General features: G+C 41.8%; 2 protein-coding genes across 2 annotated transcripts in view; both read right to left on the minus strand.

Annotated features, from left to right (window-relative positions):
* Positions 1 to 11,047, minus strand: part of rprd2a (regulation of nuclear pre-mRNA domain containing 2a) — a 33,912-nt gene extending 22,865 nt beyond the window's left edge. The window contains exon 1 of the mRNA XM_041882853.2: positions 10,801 to 11,047. Within this exon, the coding sequence (XP_041738787.1) occupies positions 10,801 to 10,993 (193 nt within the window). The 5' untranslated portion in view covers positions 10,994 to 11,047. The remainder of the gene's footprint in view (positions 1 to 10,800) is intronic.
* Positions 11,048 to 16,333: 5,286 nt separating this feature from the next.
* LOC121571419 lies at positions 16,334 to 20,807 on the minus strand. Its single transcript, XM_041882852.1, has 5 exons — positions 20,567 to 20,807; positions 19,325 to 19,686; positions 19,056 to 19,210; positions 18,790 to 18,934; positions 16,334 to 18,665 (listed from the first exon to the last, which is right to left on the minus strand). The coding sequence occupies exons 2-5, from the start codon at positions 19,682 to 19,684 to the stop codon at positions 18,234 to 18,236; spliced, it is 1,092 nt and encodes a 363-aa protein (XP_041738786.1). The 5' UTR covers positions 19,685 to 19,686; positions 20,567 to 20,807; the 3' UTR covers positions 16,334 to 18,233.
* Between the last annotated feature and the right edge of the window lie 204 nt (positions 20,808 to 21,011).

The raw sequence follows: 21,011 nt of genomic DNA on the forward strand, positions 1-21,011 counted from the left end.
GGCTCTCTCGCCATCAGTTGCCTATGCACATTAACAACAAGATCAACAACTAATGCTAGCCAGAGCAAGATGAGCTCAAATATAACGACGGAACATTAGATAAACCCTCTCAAAAATGTTCAACTAGTTGGTTGTCAAAATTGCACTGATAAATGGGGGATAGTAGCCTGCTAGTCCTTATGCAGCTTGCCCACCAATGCATGCTTGGCCCAACCCAAGTTTTGACAACAATGGGAACTTGCCTGCCCGCCCACTTGATCGATGCCAAATACATTTAATTGACAACTAAGAGACATGCTAACTGTGGATAACAGTTGTTCACTTTCAGCATAGCGAGCTGGTTAGCTAGCGAAGCAATTTACATTTCTTGCCAGTTAACCAAACGACACCTGCAGCATCTCTTGCTGTAGCCAACGAAAAATGATATGAGGGGGAAAAGTTGGTCACTCACCCACTCTTCCAAATCGCATGACATTCTCACAGCAGCTAGCTAGCTAACGTTAGGCTCAGTGTTTTTAGCTTGCTAAATAAATAGCCACATAAATAGATACGCTAGCCCAGGGGTGTCAAACTCAAATCAGCGCACGGACCATATTGAAAAAACGAATTCGCGGGCCAGACAGAGCCTATTTGTTTTACAAAAAAAACATGCAACTATGACCCAAACTGGCTGTTGTTTTATTATAAAAAAATATTGCACTTTATAATGTCCATTTAGGATGCTGTATATAGAATTTTAACATATTAAAACAAAAGAGATAAATAATATTTATCCAGCCTTTGCTGCTATGCATAATATGCTGCGGCCCTAATCAAAAAGTATTTAATAACTCCAAATAACAAAAACGTAGCTATGTTGTAACATTTCGACTTAAAATGTTTTTGTTTTTTTTGCCAGCCATTCCCAGCCTTAGTTAGTCATCCGTTTTCGTTCTAAATATTGAGTCATTGAAACTGAAACGGTGCATCTCGAATGGGTTGTGGCATCAAACAATGCTCTCTCTCGTCTCTCTGCAGCAGACATACATTGAGTGTACAAAACATTAATATTGAGTTGCACCTAAGTATCATGATAATATTGTATCGTGAGGTCCCTGGCAATTCCCAGCCCTATTAGCCACTATGACATCATCAACACTGTTATTCTGATGTCACATAAAGCCAGGCAAGGCACTAAGCCACTACAAGATCATCAACACGGGTGTTCTGATCAATCAATCAATCAATTTTATTTTATATAGCCCTTCTTACATCAGCTAATATCTCGAAGTGCTTTACAGAAACCCAGCCTAAAACCCCAAACAGCTAGTAATGCAGGTGTAGAAGCACGGTGGCTAGGAAAAACTCCCTAGAAAGGCCAAAACCTAGGAAGAAACCTAGAGAGGAACCAGGCTATGAGGGGTGGCCAGTCCTCTTCTGGCTGTGCCGGGTGGAGATTATAACAGAACCATGCCAAGATGTTCAAAAATGTTCATAAGTGACAAGCATGGTCAAATAATAATCAGGAATAAATCTCAGTTGGCTTTTCATAGCCGATCATTAAGAGTTGAAAACAGCAGGTCTGGGACAGGTAGGGGTTCCATAACCGCAGGCAGAACAGTTGAAACTGGAATAGCAGCAAGGCCAGGCGGACTGGGGACAGCAAGGAGTCACCACGGCCGGTAGTCCCGACGTATGGTCCTAGGGCTCAGGTCTCTCAGTTGGCTTTTCATAGCCGATCATTAAGAGTTGAAAACAGCAGGTCTGGGACAGGTAGGGGTTTCGTAACCGCAGGCAGAACAGTTGAAACTGGAATAGCAGCAAGGCCAGGCGGACTGGGGACAGCAAGGTGTCAGCATGCCCGGTAGTCCTGACGTATGGTCCTAGGGCTCAGGTTCTCAGAGAGAAAGAGAGAACGAGAGAATTAGAGAGAGCATACTTAAATTCACACAGGACACTGGATAAGACAGGAGAAGTACTCCAGGTATAACCAACTAACCCCAGCCCCCGACACATAAACTACTGCAGCATAAATACTGGAGGCTGAGACAGGAGCGGTCCGGAGACACTGTGGCCCCATCCGAAGAAACCCCGGACAGGGCCAAACAGGAAGGATATAACCCCACCCACTCTGCCAAAGCACAGCCCCCGCACCACCAGAGGGATATCCTCAACCACCAACTTACAATCCTGAGACAAGGCCGAGTATAGCCCACAGAGGTCTCCACCACAGCACAAACCAAGGGGGGCGCCAACCCAGACAGGAAGATCACGTCAGTAACTCAACCCACTCAAGTGACGCACCCCTCCTAGGGACGGCATGAAAGAGCACCAGCAAGCCAGTGACTCAGCCCCTGTAACAGGGTTAGAGGCAGAGAACCCCAGTGGAGAGAGGGGAACCGGCCTGGCAGAGACAGCAAGGGCTGTTCGTTGCTCCAGAGCCTTTCCGTTCACCTTCACACTCCTGGGCCAGACTACACTCAATCATATGACCTACTGAAGAGATAAGTCTTCAGTAAAGACTTAAAGGTTGAGACCGAGTCTGCGTCTCTCATATGGGTAGGCAAACTGTTCCATAAAAATGGAGATCTATAGGAGAAAGCCCTGCCTCCCGCTGTTTGCTTAGAAATTCTAGGGACAATTAGGAGGCCTGCGTCTTGTGACCGTAGCGTACGTATTGGTATGTACGGCAGGACCAACTCGGAAAGATAGGTAGGAGCAAGCCCATGTAACGCTTTATAGGTTAACAGTAAAACCTTGAAATCAGCCCTTGCCTTAACAGGAAGCCAGTGTAGGGAAGCTAGCACTGGAGTAATATGATCAAATTTCTTGGTTCTAGTCAGGATTCTAGCAGCCGTATTTAGCACTAACTGAAGTTTATTTAGTGCTTTATCCGGGTAGCCGGAAAGTAGAGCATTGCAGTAGTCTAACCTAGAAGTAACAAATGCATGGATTAATTTTTCTGCATCATTTTTGGACAGAAAATTTCTGATTTTTGCAATGTTACGTAGATGGAAAAAAGCTGTCCTTGAAACAGTCTTGATATGTTCGTCAAAAGAGAGATCAGGGTCAAGAGTAACGCCGAGGTCCTTCACAGTTTTATTTGAGACGACTTTACAACCATCAAGATGAATTGTCAGATTTAACAGAAGATCTCTTTGTTTCTTGGGACCTAGAACAAGCATCTCTGTTTTGTCCGAGTTTAAAAGTAGAAAGTTTTCAGCCATCCACTTCCTTATGTCTGAAACACAGGCTTCTAGCGAGGGCAATTTTGGGGCTTCACCATGTTTCATTGAAATGTACAGCTGTGTGTCATCCGCATAGCAGTGAAAGTTAACATTATGTTTTCGAATAACATCCCCAAGAGGTAAAATATATAGTGAAAACAATAGTGGTCCTAAAACGGAACCTTGAGGAACACCGAAATGTACAGTTGATTTGTCGGAGGACAGACCATTCACAGAGACAAACTGATATCTTTCCGACAGGTAAGATCTAAACCAGGCCAGAACTTGTCCGTGTAGACCAATTTGGGTTTCCAGTCTCTCCAAAAGAATGTGGTGATCGATAGTGTCAAAGGCAGCACTAAGGTCTAGTAGCACGAGGACAGATGCAGAGCCTCGGTCTGACGCCATTAAAAGGTCATTTACCACCTTCACAAGTGCAGTCTCAGTGCTATGATGGGGTCTAAAACCAGACTGAAGCATTTCGTATACATTGTTTGTCTTCAGAAAGGCAGTGAGTTGCTGCGCAACAGCTTTTTCTAAAATTTTTGAGAGGAATGGAAGATTCGATATAGGCCGATAGTTTTTTATATTTTCCGGGTCAAGGTTTGGCTTTTTCAAGAGAGGCTTTATCACTGCCACTTTTAGTGAGTTTGGTACACATCCGGTGGATAGAGAGCTGTTTATTATGTTCAACATAGGAGGGCCAAGCACAGGAAGCAGCTCCTTCAGCAGTTTAGTAGGAATAGGATCCAGTATGCAGCTTGAAGGTTTAGAGGCCATGATTATTTTCATCATTGTGTCAAGAGATATAGTACTAAAACACTTAAGTGTCTCTCCCGATCCCAGGCCCTCGCAGAGTCTGTGCAGATCCAGGACAGCTAAGCCCTGGAGGAATACGCAGATTCAAAGAGGAGTCCGTAATTTGCTTTCTAATGGTCATGATCTTTTCCTCAAAGAAGTTCATGAATTTATTACTGCTGAAGTGAAAGCCATCCTCTCTTGGGGAATGCTGCTTTTTAGTTAGCTTTGCAACAGTATCAAAAGAAATTTTGGATTGTTCTTATTTTCCTCGATTAAGTTGGAAAAGTAGGATGATCGAGCAGCAGTGAGGGCTCTTCGGTACTGCACGGTACTGTCTTTCCAAGCTAGTCGGAAGACTTCCAGTTTGGTGTGGCGCCATTTCCGTTCCAATTTCCTGGAAGCTTGCTTCAAAGCTCGGGTATTTTCTGTATACCAGGGAGCTAGTTTCTTATGACAAATGTTTTTCGTTTTTAGGGGTGCAACTGCATCTAGGGTATTGCGCAAGGTTAAATTGAGTTCCTCAGTTAAGTGGTTAACTGATTTTTGTCCTCTGACGTCCTTGGGTAGGCAGAAGGAGTCTGGAAGGGCATCAAGGAATTTTTGTGTTGTCTGAGAATTTATAGCACGACTTTTGATGCTCCTTGGTTGGGGTCTGAGCAGATTATTTGTTGCGATTGCAAACGTAATAAAATGGTGGTCCGATAGTCCAGGATTTTGTGGAAAAACATTAAGATCTACAACATTTATTCCATGGGACAAAACTAGGTCCAGAGTATGACTGTGGCAGTGAGTAGGTCCAGAGACATGTTGGACAAAACCCACTGAGTCGATGATGGCTCCGAAAGACTTTTGGAGTGGGTCTGTGGACTTCTCCATGTGAATATTAAAATCACCAAAAATTAGAATATGATCTGCTATGACTACAAGGTCTGATAGGAATTCAGGAAACTCAGAGAGGAACGCTGTATATGGCCCAGGAGGCCTGTAAACAGTAGCTATAAAAAGTGATTGAGTAGGCTGCATAGATTTCATGACTAGAAGCTCAAAAGACGAAAACGCCATTTTTTTTTTGTAAATTGAAATTTGCTATCGTAAATGTTAGCAACACCTCCGCCTTTGCGGGATGCACGGGGAATATGGTCACTAGTGTAACCAGGAGGTGAGGCCTCATTTAACACAGCAAATTCATCAGGCTTAAGCCATGTTTCAGTCAGGCCAATCACATCAAGATTATGATCAGTGATTAGTTCATTGACTATGACTGCCTTTGAAGTGAGGGATCTAACATTAAGTAACCCTATTTTGAGATGTGAGGTATCACGATCTCTTTCAATAATGGCAGGAATGGAGGAGGTCTTTATCCTAATAAGATTGCTAAGGTGAACACCGCCATGTTTAGTTTTGCCCAACCTAGGTCGAGGCACAGACACAGTCTCAATGGGTATGGCTGAGCTGACTACACTGACTGTGCTATTGGCAGACTCCACTAAGCTGGCAGGTTGGCTAACAGCCTGCTGCCTGGCCTGCACCCTATTTCACTGTGGGGCTAGAGGAGTTAGAGCCCTATCTATGTTGGTAGATAAGATGAGAGCACCCCTCCAGCTAGGATGGAGTCCGTCCCTCATCAGCAGGTCAGGCTTGGTCCTGTTTGTGGGTGAGTCCCAGAAAGAGGGCCAATTATCTACAAATTCTATCTTTTGGGAGGGGCAGAAAACAGTTTTCAACCAGCGATTGAGTGCTGAGACTCTGCTGTAGAGCTCATCACTCCCCCTAACTGGGAGGGGGCCAGAGACAATTACTCGATGCCGACACATCTTTCTAGCTAATTTACACGCTGAAGCTATGTTGCACTTGGTGACCTCTGACTGTTTCATCCTAACATTCTGATGTTCTGATGGCATATAGGCTAAAGAGGTAGGCAGTTAACCCCTATTAGCCTACATCATCAACACGGTTATTCTGTCACACCATAAAAGGCAGACACTAGGGCTGGGCAATGTATCAAATGAATTCGAATTTATGTTTTTTCTCGATATTCCAAATGCATGTATCGCAAGAATCTGTTTTGTTATTTTTCGTTTTTATGAGCGTTTATTTCCACTTGTTCTCCTGTTGCATTTTTGGTCTCGTCTCCTTCGCTCCTCTGTGCTGTGTGCACCTTCCCATTTACACCAGATATCTGTATTAAATGACGAGATGCACCTCTCCGCCCTAACAATGAGAAACAGTCATTGACCCAATGTCGGAAAGCCAAGCGACAAGCTTACATCCAAAATAAGCCCATAGAAACGCATTGGGTTTATTTTGGACATATTTTAGTGTGTCTATGGTTTACACACTCAGCAAGCCCCTGCCCCTGCCTCTCACGCCAACAAAGTTGAGATCACATCTTCCACTCTGACAAGCGGTTTCAACTCTCTATTTGTATTTGAGGTTTGGTCCAACACATTGAGACATTATTTGACTGTAATAGAGGAGTTAACTTTTCTAACGATACCCTTTTTATGTCTCAACTACTCAAATTGCGTGCAGAGCAGACACTACTAAAACAAGAGTATCAATGAACATTGATTCTGGAAAATGAATGCTCAGTTTGTAGCCAAAGACTGTTATACTAGCTGTCTAGTCTGTGTTTTATAAATGTGCAATAAGCATACAACACAATTATATAAGGAGTTGGAACCCGTTTTCATTCTGAGAAATAAGGTAACAGATAGAAGCGTGTGTTCATAACAATTAAACTGTTCAACCTTGTTAGCTAGCAAATAGATCCAAGTTGGCTAAACGTGAAATATAAAAGATTAGCTGGCTAATCACTAGCACGTGGGCTTGAGATTGTTGATGAATTTTCTATAGCCTTATGCCTGCTACAAGAAGTTAGTCATTATTAGTGAATGTGCATTATGCATGGTTCTAGTTAAATTTGTAACAGAAAATTGCATTTTCCAGATCAGTGATTACTGCAAAAAAAAGCAGGGTAAACTATTTTGATAAAATAATACAATTATTAGTGGGTCTTTTGGTTGTGGAAGGCTTATATTTATCCTTGGTATAACTTCACAAGCCCTGAATTAGATTATTGCTGACTTTTTGAAATGCAGTGTATTTGACCTTTAATTATACAACGCTTATTTAGAGAAAACTTTTTAAAACACTTTTTAGACATATCGTGAATCGCCCATAAATTTGAAAAAAAAATCTAGGTAGGATTTGTAGGCAACATCACCCAGTCCTAGCAGACACTAAAGCCCAATTTCAACTGCCACTTAAAATGAGGGCCAAACTCGAGCGCTTCCCAATTTCACAACTGATTAGAATTTGGGCTGGTGACCCCGTTACTATGCAACCACCAAGCTGATCACTGCTGGATGCTGACACAAACTTTTATGAGAACAGGCAGCCCTCGAATGCTAGCTAGCTACCTAACATTAGCTAGCAAATCAGAGTTAAAACAAGCTAGCTAGCTAGCTAGCTAGCTAGCTAGCTAACGTGAGCTAGCAGCATTAATTTTAGCTTGTCAGGTCGTATTTAAAGCTAGCTTGCTACATCATATCAAACCTGTCGTCTGGTTTGCTTGGTTAGCTAGATCGCTAATAGCCAATGTCATTGCAAGCAAGGTAGGAATTAAGCTAGCTAACAGGTTATGCTAGCGACGACGCTAACCATTTAGCTAGCTAGCTAACGTCAGCAAGCTAAATACATGGCTCTGAGTCTGGCTGGCACTGGCAGGAGTATGAGGTAATGTTAGTTACAGTATGGTGAGGCTTGCTGCAGGTCACATATTGGCTACCTAGCAACATGACATAATTTCTAATTATCTGGAGGCAGCGGAAACGCAATTTGAGCTAGCCCACCAAGGCCAGCCCAACCTGGGTTGACTTCAACGTGCCAATGGAAACGGGGCTTAAGTGAAATCTCCACCAACCCAGGGCACCGGTCCATGCAAAACAAACTCGCCCTTTAAGAGTAGATATTTTAGGCCTACATCATACCATTTTTAAGCATTGCCTACATCAGCTTATGGTGCTGAAAGGCAGGAGCAACAGCAAACAGTCATGTTTGAAAAATGTATGCACTCACTAAGTATGTCGCTCTGGATAAGAGTGTCTGCTAAATGACTAAAATGTAAAAATGTAAATGTTTACTGAAAAACTCAGAGCTCCGCCTCCAATAATAATAATAAGCCATTTAGCAGACGCTTTTATCCAAAGCGACTTACAGTCATGTGTGCATACATTTTTACATATGGGTGGTCCCGGGGATCGAACCCACTACCCTGGCGTTACAAGCGCCATGCTCTACCAACTGAGCTACAGAGGATGCTCCAAGGCAATCACAACAACTTCCTGGTACTCATCTAAGCCTGGGTGAACAGATTTGATTCCCTGCTGTAGTAACAAGTAAGACCAGGCATACCAACCCAACATTGTCTTCTTCCTCAGGCAATAGGTATAAACCAACAGGTGTAATTAGCAGGCTACGCATTAGAGTGAGAGAACAATCACTTGTTCCTAAACTAGGTCCATAAAGGCATGCAAAAGGACCACTTCACCAAGTTGCATGGCAATACACCTTTAGCACATCTCGGCTGTGGCTTGGCCCTTCAGTGTAGCCTATGAATAATCGCTCAGAGTAATAAAAGCACATCACTGTTGATTCAGGTTCTATCAGCATTTGTCTTACAACAACGCACACAGAATAAGCCTAATTAGGCTATAACACAGCAATGAATGTCAGGGAGGGACTGCTGTTCACACCTGGCACTGCAAACACAGGGCCTGCCGCCTGACTTAATATTCAATCATTGAATTTGAGTGATGCTTGAATACAGTGCATGTGTAGTCCTGTGAATTAATAAAAAGCATAAAAGCATTGACCGAGGTACAGTAATGTGGACGAATATTAAGCACAATGAACCAATCCATCCATTGGATCCTTCACAACCACCATCATCATCATGTTTCAATATTATGAGGTGTAATCGTTCACCCCCCCCAGGCTTTCACAAGCAGTACTTTCTTCACGCTCACAATCCCCTCTCTCGCAACACAATCAAATAATTTTTCACTCACAGAAAATGACCTTAAAAGCTACATCCATTTTGGGACTTATAAATTCATGATATGTATGCCTACCCATTGATTCTTGAATAATATAACCTATAAAATGCCCCATGGGCTTAGTTCAACTGTCATACCACATTACAACCCAAAATATAAGCTCCAATGTTTGTAAATGTAAACTTTTTACTTTTTTGTCATTTAGCAGACGCTCTTATCCAGAGCGACTTACAGGTAGTGAGTGCATACATTATTATTATTTAAAAAATATATATATTTTCATACCCCCCGTGGGATTCGAACCCACAACCCTGGCGTTACAAACACCATGCTCTACCAACTGAGCTACATCCCTACCAGCCATTCCCTCCCCTACCCTGGACGACGCTGGGCCAATTGTGCGCCGCCCCATGGGTCTCCCGGTCGCGGCCGGCTACGACAGAGCCTGGAATCTAACCAGGATCTCTAGTGGCACAGCTAGCACTGCAATGCAGTGCCTTAGACCAGTGCGCCACTCGGGAGGCCATAAACAAGCTATATATCTTCAAAACATGGTTGAAACAATAATTTAGATATTATGGATGGTCAGTCCTTGCATCCATAGCTTTGTCTATGAATTTGAGAGTGGTTACTATTGTTTCAACTGCTGATTGCCGCTTTAAAGATTAAATATGAGCAGCATCAAACAGTAATTTACAGTTCGGCATACTTTACTAGTACTACACTCGTAAAAAATAAATCACATACGGTTTCTAAAACACAACACATAATGACTAAAATGTAAATGTAATGTAAATGACATTATCAATATGGACTACCAAAGCTTCACTGTCACTAACAAAAAAGTAGAGGAAAGCAGCACAGCATGTTTCCGGTCTCCGGGAGAACTGAACACAATACATTCATGCATCTTCAATTCTCGGCATTATCGTACACAATCATTATACACTCCCTATAGGCCTACAACTGAAGCGCCAAAAATGAGGTAGTTCCTATTTTTTGTGTGCAATAACTACTATGTAGTTAACAGTAAGTTACAGTAACAATAAGTTCAATAACATAGCCTACATGTTTAGAAAAGTTACTAACTAGTTAGCTATTTCTCTAGTTAGTTAACATGTATCTCGATTATGTTACTGTTTTGGACACTACTACGTCAAACTGATTTAGGGTGTTAAACCATGGATGGCAATGGCTTCAAGGAATGTAATAGTCTGAACAGGAGAATAGCTAACGCGTTAGCTAACAACTTTACACTAACGTTACTCCTATGCGGAGAATAATCGCTCACTAACGCCATTGTTTGTCAACAACTGACCAGACACGTTATAACAAACATTTGCTAGACATCAACAACTAGTAGTGATTGCATTATCTGGCTGAAACTCCAAGTCCTAGTTAACAAGGCAGCATTAGCTAACTTGCTAACAAGTTCGCTAACTAGCTCCATATGCGCAGTCCCGCGTTAGTTAACGTTAACTAACAAGCTAGCTATAATTACTCTAACTACAAGATAAATTACATTATTTAGTTTCACATGACATTCCTGTGATGTTCACCGATGTCACGAACTAGCTAATTAGATATTGTTAACATTCGCTAACCATAGATGCACACGTTAACATAAGTAGCTACCTAACAGTTACCTAGCTAAAGTTAACTAACCTAGCAAGGCAACGAGCGCTAAGCCAGGCAAACCAGCTAACGTTAGCTAGCTAACATTAGCAACTCACATTTCCTCAACCATTTCATCCAGTAACGCACGATAAGGCTGTGGTATTTCTTGTTCTCAATGCACCAATTTGATAGTCCTTGAATTGATTCCATTGTGTTTGACACTCCTTGAAACCGTCGGTCCAAAGTTGACTCCAGGGCCACAGACGAACCACGACTTTGGCCGCTTGACGCGCCTGATCCTGCAGCCATCTTCCAGGCCTTGCACTGCCAAGCCACAGATAAAACAATGAGGCAGATATTTCAGCGGATGTATAAATGTGAAGCATCCAGTTGGCGTCGTTCCACTCACTACCAAATATGGTGATGAGAGGAAACCCAGTGTCCGGCAGTGGGAGAAGATGGCACGAGATTGATTTTGGCCGAAATTCTGCTAATTTTGTCATCGATGAAACATTTCATCTCCATACAGTTTTCTGTTTCCAAAACTATAATCAGTAACAAACAGAGCGGGACTGCGTGTTGTTGACTTTACCCTTTGCCAAAGTTATTTTTTAAAGTGGAAGGGGGACTAGACCTTTTGCACAACGTAGCAACGCCCTCTTCCGCTCAACTTCCTTCCCGATACATTGTTTTTGTTGTTGTTGTTATTATTATTATTTTTAAATTTATGTATTTAACAGTTACATGTAAAACACAAAAAACAGAACAGCCAGGGGGTATAGACCTTTTGCACAACGTAGCAACGCCCACTTTTTCAGAGATGTTACAATCTGCTGGATTGACAGCTCCTTTCAGAACAAACATCTCACATTTGGAAATATTTAATACCAAACCTGAGATTTTGGAGAACTGCTTCACAATATCCAATGCTAATCTAACTTGTGACACATTTTTTTTTTTTTAAGTGAGGTGTCATCCACCAGTTGGGATATCTTGATCTCTCTGGCCTGGAATGTAATGCCTTCAAATTGACTTTGATAAACTAATGAGCATAAGGTTTGAGAAACTAACAAATATAAAAAAGGTGAGATTGGACAACCTTGTCGTATTCCTTTATAAATGTTAAACCTTGAGGATGTTCCATGACAGAGTTTGATACAGCTATTGCTACCATTATACAGAGTTCTAATAGCATCAACAAAAAAATTACCAAACTTCTAATGCATTTGACAATCAAAGATAAAATTGTGATTTACGGTATCAAATGCTTTCTGAAAATCCAAAAATAAGATAACAGGGGAGTCATCCAATAGATCACAATACTCAACCAAATCTAACACCAGCCTCAGATTATTAGATATATGGCGCCCTTTCATAAACCCAGATTGACATTCATCAATCAGATCATTCAAGCACAACTTTAACCTTTTCGCAAAGATTGAGGCTATAATTTTGTAGTCGTTATTTAGGAGTGTGATTGGACGCCAATTATCAATAATTAAGAGATCCTTTTGTGGTTTAGGTATAAGAGTAATAACCCCTTGTTTCAGAGAGGCAAGTAGTTCTCCCTTCTTTATTGCCTCTTTAAAGGTTTCAAGTAAGAATTGTGCTATTTCTTCAGAGAAGGTTTTGTAAAATTCAGAGGTTAATCCATCACAACCTGGAGACTTGTTATTTTTTAATTGAGCAACCCCATATTGGATGTCCATAATGGATAAATCTTCACAACAAGACCGATTGAATTCTTCACTAACAGAGTTAACAATCTCTATAGAATAAAGGAGATCCTTAGAGTCACTCACTTCTCCTGACACACATCTGTTTCTTGCTTTCTCAAGGGATGCCATTTACGAGCTGTTAGCAGTGCACTCCCTTCTTCTTCTTCTTCAAATCTCTGGAAGACTGAAACAGGTTTCCCTCATGAATTTCCCTGTATTTAGCGGCATCAATCATTCCTTCAATTCTGACCAGTTTCCCAGTCCCTGCCGATGAAAAACATCCCCACAGCATGACGCTGCCACCACCATGCTTCACTGTGGGGATGGTGTTCTCGGGGTGATGAGAGGTGTTGGGTTTGCGCCAGACATAGCGTTTTCCTTGATGGCCAAAAAGCTCAATTTTAGTCTCATCTGACCAGAGTACCTTCTTCCATATGTTTGGGGAGTCTCCCACATGCCTTTTGGCGAACGTGTTTCCTTATTTTTTTCTTTAATCAATGGCTTTTTTCTGGCCACTCTTCCGTAAAGCCCAGCTCTGTGGAGTGTACGGCTTAAAGTGGTCCTATGGACAGATACTCCAATCTCCGCTGTGGAGCCTTGCAGCTCCTTCAGGGTTATCTTTGGTCTCTTTGTTGGCTCTCTGATTAATGCCCTCCTTGCCTGGTCTGTGAGTTTTGGTGGGCGGCCCTCTCTTGGAAGGTTTGTTGTGGTGCCATATTCTTTCAATTTTTTAATAATGGATTTAATGGTGCTCCGTGGGATGTTCAAAGTTTCAGATATTTTTTTATAACCCAACCCTGATCTGTACTTCTCCACAACTTTGTCCCTGACCTGTTTGGAGAGCTCCTTGGTCTTCATGGTGCCACTTGCTTGGTGGTGCCCCTTGCTTAGTGGTGTTGCAGACTTTGGGGCCTTTCAGAACAGGCGTATATATACTGAGATCATGTGACAGATCATGTGACACTTAGATTGCACACAGGTGGACTTTATTTAACTAATAATGTGACTTCCGAAGGTAATTGGTTGCACCAGATCTTATTTAGGGGCTTCATAGCAAAGGGGGTGAATACATATGCACGCACCACTTTTCCGTAATTTATTTTTTTGAATTTTTTGAAATAAGTTATTTTTTTCATTTCACTTCACCAATTTGGACTATTTTGTGTATGTCCATTACATGAAATCCAAATAAAAATCAATTTAAATTACAGGTTGTAATGCAACAAAATAGGAAAAACGCCAAGGGGATGAATACTTTTGCAAGGTACTGTAAGTAGTACCAGTCACCCTTCTCTCTAATTAGTGAGAACACCACTGGGTCTCTATGTATTCTCTCGACCAGAATGTCGTCATGTGCACAGACAAAAAAGTCACACCACTCCAACCCAGTGATGTATGCTGCCTCTATGGGGAAGGTTCACCGTTGTGCATGTGAATGTACTTACAATCCACAAAACCCTTTACGTTCGGGTTCTTAATCTCAACTAGGCCAAAAGGTGGATGCTCGAGAGGGTCGTACACCAGGCCATCAGGAGAAGAGGCAAGCCAAGGGACGTCAGGATGTATGATGAGGCCACTGGCTGCTTCCATCTCCATCTCCAACTCCAGTCCCCTCTTCATGTCAGCTGTTGGTGCTGTGCCTTTGAGGATCCTTTCAGCTAGATTGCCTGCGGATGTCAGCCCTCTCACATGGCAAGACTCTCGGAACCATGACGAGTTCAGTCTTGGTTTCCGGAGCACCTGCCAGTCGGAGACAGCACTCTGTTCTCTAGTAGCTTCCTCTATTTTATGGGCTGTTGCGAAGCTCACCTGAAGAGACTATGTGAAGCTGGTCTTCTTCACTGAGCTCAAATGTGCAGTCTTGAAAGTTGCTATCCAGTCTGTAGCCATCCAGGGGCAGTGAAGGGAATGGTGGTGTCTCCTTATGGTGAACTATGTGTTGCGTTGTGATTGGAGGCTGCTGGTAAGACAGGAGGCTCCCCACCTGTACCTTTCCAAAGTGGGAGTCGACTAAAAGCTTTTCAGCAGACATCCCCATGCTGCAGATCAATGGCTTGGATAGAGAGTCAAAGTTATTGTATGCCTCTTCTATCTGGAGAACTGAGAGGTCAGGGAGAGGTCCAAGAAGGCCGCTGTAGAGTGTACTTCTGCAAAGCAAAGCAGCCACTGTGGTTAGCCAATCTAAACAATGTACTTGAAAGCACCTGAAATGTTATATAGTCAAAGTGTAATTGGACATGACCAGCTACTACCTACTATACTGGCTATTAGGGAATACTCACCTAATCCCTTCTTCTGCCATGCGTTTTTGGTGGGCTTGGTGATGGTCATATTGCCTATGGGCCTAGGTTTCAGACCCTGTAAAAAGACAGTACAAGGGCACTATTCTATGAAATTAGACTCTTCTTCTCCACATGGCCGGACTAGCACAGCTGGGGCCCCAGGGAACCTACCTTCAAAAAGATACCTTTCCTAGCATTCTTACCTTGATCCCTTTCCTTCCTTTCCTCCCCTCCTTTACTTTCCTAGCTCCCTTCCCGCATATCCTTTCCCAACTCCCTTTTACTTCTTCCATTACTAGCTTCCTTTCCTCTTTTCCTAGCTCTTTTTCTCTCTTTATTATTTTGTTTTTATGTTATAGTCTTGTGTATTTTCAAGAGGACCACAATGGAAATACAAGTTTTTGTGTCATCGTCGATGATTTTAATGGCATTGTACTGTATCCACGTGTGGTTGTATTGTATTTAAAATCAAATCAAATCAGAAACCTAGGAAAGGAAAGAAGTAAAGGGAGCTAGGAAAGGAGGAAAGGAAGCTAGGAAAGGAGGAAAGATAAGGGAGCTAGAAAACGAGGAAAGGAAAGGGAGCTAGGAAAGGAATGAGGAAAGGGAACTAAGAAAGGAGGAAATTAAATGAAAGTAGGAAAGGGAACTACGAAAGGAAAGATGAAAGGGGGCTAGGAGAAGAGGAAAGGAAGCTAGGAAAGGAGGAAAGGGATCTAGAACGGAGTGGAGATAAGGGATGGGATGAAGGAAAGGAGGAAAGGGGGAAAGGAGGCTAGGAAATTAGAAAAGGGAGCTAGGAAAGGAAAGAAGAAAAGGGACCAAGGAAAGTAAGCTAAGAAAGGATGAAAGGAAATATAGCTAGGAAAGGAGGAAAGAAAATTAGCTAGGAAATGAGATAAGGAAAAGTAGCTAGGATAGTTAATAGTATAGGTTTTTAGTGAAAAGACACTTATAGTGACAGGCCAGTTTTAGTGACAAGCCATGGTGCGGGACTGCAGCTGGATACTATAGATTTGCTCAGGCTTTAAAGGGCCTATCCACAGTTGAAACAATATACTGGAGTAATATACTGGCGTACAAACATTGGAGAAATCATTGGATTAAATCAAGCTTATATTTTATGTTTTGATGGGGTGTAACAATTGAACTAAGCCCATGAGGCATTTAAAAGTTATATTGTTCAAGAATCAATGGGTATATATCATTAATTTATAAATCCCAAAATAAATGTAGCATCTGCAGATTGCTGCTTTAATCCATTGTTAAGACGAGTACAGGTGACTGACGTTTCAACGCCAAACTGACGTCTTCCTCTGAAAGAAGTAGGACGAGTACAGGTGACTGACAGCTTGACATCAGTCAACTGTACTCATCCTAACAATGAAATAAAGCTTGAGCAAATAAGACATGTATCTCTGCCTTTTTTGTTGAGTGTTGACTCCTTTCTGCCTCAAATTACCAGTAGTCCTTTTGGAAGTTTTTCTTGGGAAGCCATTTTGTTGGATTTTTGTTATTGTTGTCGAGCACCCCTTCTACTTTCTTGCTCTAGCGCGGAGGCCTACCTGAACTCTCATGTAGCAGGGACACAGTAAATTTTACATCAGCTCAGATGTTCAGGGAAATAATTAGAATGTATATGGCAGACATCAAGTTCTGATGAACCAAAGAGTTACTTTATTTGAGCAAAAAGGGTACCATTGATCAAAAACAATGTAGGTCTCAAACAATTATATATAAAATATGAAGCACAAGTACATTGTGTGTAACCAAAACAAAATTATGTCCAACCCAAAAATGTGATGGAGGGTGTTGGGTAAAAGGTAGGAAGGAGGCAAAGGAAATGACTTGAATAAAGGAAGATAATATAAAACAGTGAAGTATCCTTCTCAGCCTAACCATTTGTCCTATTTTGATAAACAGAGAAAAGTGCAAAACTTACGCCCTATTTTGTTTGGAAATGTACATTTTATTTATATATATATATATATATATATATTTTAAACATTTTAGTCATTTAGCAGACACGCTTCTCAAGGCGTTGCAAGAGCCATGCTCTACCAACTGAGCCACACGGGACACTATTAATTAAGCAGGAGTATTAGGCTACATACACCAAAAACATCACATGAAATTGCAATATTTCCTTAAGGGAAATATCTAAATAAACAACTCCACAATCGGCTGATGTTTGACCAGCTTTTAGGAAGGGTTGTGCATTGCCTCAACAGTTAACTGTATTTACTGCTGCAGTGATCTCTCTCCTATGCTGTCCTCGACCTGGGCCTTCCCTGGCATGGTTAGGATCAATAACACATACTACCAGTATGGTAATCATGTGACGTTTCAGTTGTCCTGTATTCGTTTCTTGCCCAATATGTTATTTAAGTCGGTAGATCAAGTCAGTACCCAGCTATTATTGGTTTCCTGGCTACTCCCATCTAGAATCTCTGAAAGTGGCTAGGGATAAAGTGTCATTCAACATGAATGATATTTGCTAAGCAAAAACATTGTAGTTCAAATACCCAATGAAAGATTTTTACGGATTTTCTCCCAATCCAATAGAAACCCTCCTAGAAGATTCAAAATGAGGTGTTTTGCGTCGTCACAATAGTAACATTGATCAATAATGTGCAATTTCCTTTGTTATCGAATGTAAAATACTCATGTGCAAATAGTTTTTGGGCAATGACGTATTACTCAAAATATTTTTCTTTTCACACCATAGAAGAAAAAACCTGACATCAAATGTATTAAACAGTAAAGGATGATAAATGTATAGTATAAAATAAATAAAGTTATAAAGCATTAAGCCAATTAGAATGTAATAGGGAATCCCTGGCTCTAGTCTGCATCCAGGGTTTTCAAGAACAGACCCTTTCAAACAGACCTATTTTATGAGTAATACCATAAATCTAACAGTTGTTATTTCTCTTCTCTTCTCTTGTAGTTCTTAATGGTTGATGTCATTCCAGTTGTATGCTATTGGGGTAGGTAATATTTACAGAGGTGGATTTAGTCAAGATACATTAAACTGTGTGTAATAAAGCAATGGTTTTGTTGCCACTTGTTGGCAGTGGTTTAGTGGCAGTTGTATGGCATTGTTTACAATCAATGAAGTGGTATAGCAAGCCATATACATTCAGCTGCCTTTTTCACAGTTCCCTGTGCTGCATCAGCTAAAGGATTAACAGGTTCTTGTATTGCTTTTCATTGTATTGTCCATGTTTTAAGCTTTACTACTATTGATAACTTTATCATAACTGTGAGTTGATGTTAGGTTAGAGGTATTCCATCAATCTTGAGCCATGTTATTTTCTTTTAATATTTCTGCATAGTGTATTTCATGTGATTGGACTGCATGTCAATTTTTGTTGATAAGTCTCAAATAAAATACAAATTAATCAGTATAAACACTGCCTTATCATATCAACTATTAAAAAAAATATTCCCAGGTAAATTTCAGTTTAAAAAAATTAACACAGACAAAAGTGGATGAAAGATGGTCAAAATGTGCAATGAGTTCAGAGTTTCGTTTTATGTCCACTTTTATGTGCCTGTGCTCCACTCCAGCTCTTGTTTCATAGACCTTAGTAATGTGGGGATAGACTGACTCCTCCTTTGGATTCCCACTGATGTAATATCTGTCTGTGTCTTCACTGTGCCAGGCCCGCTGTGGCATCTCCGTGGCTGATGTCCATGGAGGGAGAGCTGATGTGAGTGAAAGACCAGGAGGGTGGAGGAGACACGGCTGTCTTGTGTGGCTTGGCTGCCACATGCAGAGCAAGGGGAAATGTCAAGCCTCTTATTTCCCTTTCTTTTCCTGCTGACAGTCAGACATGACGGGTTATAGGTGTCTGTGCTCAAAGGGCTAGAGTCTCGTGAGGTCACTTCCTGGTAGTTGTCCTCGTACTGCATGCACTTACAGCTGGGTGGGGCGGCACTGGGGAAATCAGAGTCCAACCAGCTAAGCTTGCGCTTCTGATGGAGCAAGAGTGAAGAAAAACATAAATTAGATACAAGTCTTACATATTATAGATTGCTGTGGGAATCATTATGACAATTACATATGAAACCGTGATAGGTAGAGCAGTAAGAGACCCACCTTGACTGGCATACACAGCTGATTTTGGTGCCATCGTGGAGGAAGACTGGGTGTGGGGTTCTGGGTGGCAGCGACAGGGGTCACATGGGGGAACCACATCTTCAGCATCATCTCTACCTGCAGGAGGGTGCGGAGGAATTTTTCTCTGTGGAAAAAGAGGAGGACTGTCATTAATAACATGTTACGACATGAAACTTAAAGTAAATGTGTAACTACACCATAAGTTACTGTTTGCTTGCTAGCTATACACAAGATGGTTTGCTTACCCCATGTCAGGTTTCTGAAGAATACCCAGGATCCTCTGGAGTCTGTCAATGGCAATGCTTGACTGGAAATTGCTAAGACCTCTCTCAAATCTCCCCGTCTTGAGTCCATTCAGAAGCTCCAACAGGGGTTTGATAAACTTTTGCAGCTCTGAACACTAGGAGAGAGAAGGGAAACAGCAAACATCAATATCTACTGTCTGATAATGTACCTGGGTTTGGAAATCAGTAGCAAAGTATGTTAAAATCAATCTTTAAAAAACAAAACTCACTTTCTGAGCAAAGGCCAGGTCTCCTTGCATGGTCTCCTCTGTGCTTTCCTTTGTGCTTAATGCAGCACTGCCAGGGGAAGCCACCATGGATGGGTAGATGGTGGTGTGGGGAAAGCATTCCGCTTGTCCACTCCTAGCCATGGACCAGTGTAACCTAGGGGCTGCCTCGCCACCCCCAGCCAGGGAGAAGGGTACTGAGCAGGTCTTGCCACCCCCTGAACTATCTTCCTCGCTTTCGGAGGTGAAGACATCGATGTCTGCCTCGTCCTCAGTCACGTCGCTCTCGCTGAGGAGGAAGCTGGGGGTGGAGGAGCGGGAGTCATAGGACGGCCATTTGGTGGACATGCTCAACAAATGCATCCCTGAAGAGAGAGAGAACAGACCAGGTCAGTCACAAGGAATATTACAATCAGACATACCTCAGAGTACCTGATGTAGAGTTAATGGTGACCTAGACATTAGAACAAGTGCTGCATGTAGTAAACCCCCCTTTAACAAAATGACAGTCATAGACATATCTATATCACAATTAAAATTTAAAAAACGATAAAAAAATAAACAATAACAAATAAAAAACTCAAATTGTTCCAGAATACTAGTAGGCGTGTCCCCTAATAAATATTCAAGAAGGAATGCTGCTAGTCACTGATGTTGGTACAAACTCCACGAGCTGTTGCGTTGCTATCTATACATGTGATCGTGTGCTGTGTGGGGGTGTGAAGCACAATGTCCAGTGGGATTTTGCTGTATCGCTCTGGGGTTTTATGTCAGCTATTATTTACATCTCAAACATCTGACCATTGTAACGTCAAACTAATTGACTATACTGAAACAAAAGGACAGAGGCTGCATTATACACTACATTGTTTCACGCATTATAAAGTTGTCAATGTTCATTGAACGCGTCTCATAAATTCCCTATGCTTTTTCTTTCAATTAGTCTATACTATATTAAGCTCTTACATAATATATAGATTACATACATAGAGATAACTAAAACCATAAACTGATTTCAGGTCGGTTTGAGGCGTTAATCACAGAAAAGGTTTGGGCTAGAGCTGGGAAAGCTGATCCTGAACCAGCGCATACTTCAGGCACAACCAATAATGATTTGACTTTTTGCTTAATTATTGTAACCAACAGCGCACGTTTGACAGTTCAATGAGAGTTAAAGTAGGACTGGGGAAACATCTCTAAAGAAAAACATAAGGCACAGTAGGCTATAGCCGATATATCTCTTACCTTTCAGGATGAAGCTGATACCAAGACAATTCAATAAAACAGTAAAATGGATAACTAGTGGAATAACTGCTATTTCCTTCTCCAATTGCAAATCTGAGAATATCGTATTTTTTTCAAACAATGACAAACACTGATGTTGATTGCGCGCTATAGTTGTAAGAGTCCTCTGTTCTCAACGTCTCAATACTGTTTCCTACTTTGCCTCTGTTCAGATTCAGTTTACCTTTCAGTCCTCAGTACAGCGAGGGGCAACATGTGAATTGCAACCATGCGCTACACGTGCTGAACTGTGTGCTCGGCCATGATTGGTTAGCACTTGGTATAAAATGCTCTCATTGGTCGAGAATATAACCATTCAGTGACTCCCTAAATGCTAATTGGCCAGTAACCTTCTTGTCATGCCTCTCGCTCTCACTGCACGTGTCAGACGTGTGGAGGGCTGTGG

The sequence above is a fragment of the Coregonus clupeaformis genome, chromosome 8 (assembly GCF_020615455.1).
Source record: "Coregonus clupeaformis isolate EN_2021a chromosome 8, ASM2061545v1, whole genome shotgun sequence".
Classification (NCBI taxonomy): Eukaryota; Metazoa; Chordata; class Actinopteri; order Salmoniformes; family Salmonidae; genus Coregonus; species Coregonus clupeaformis.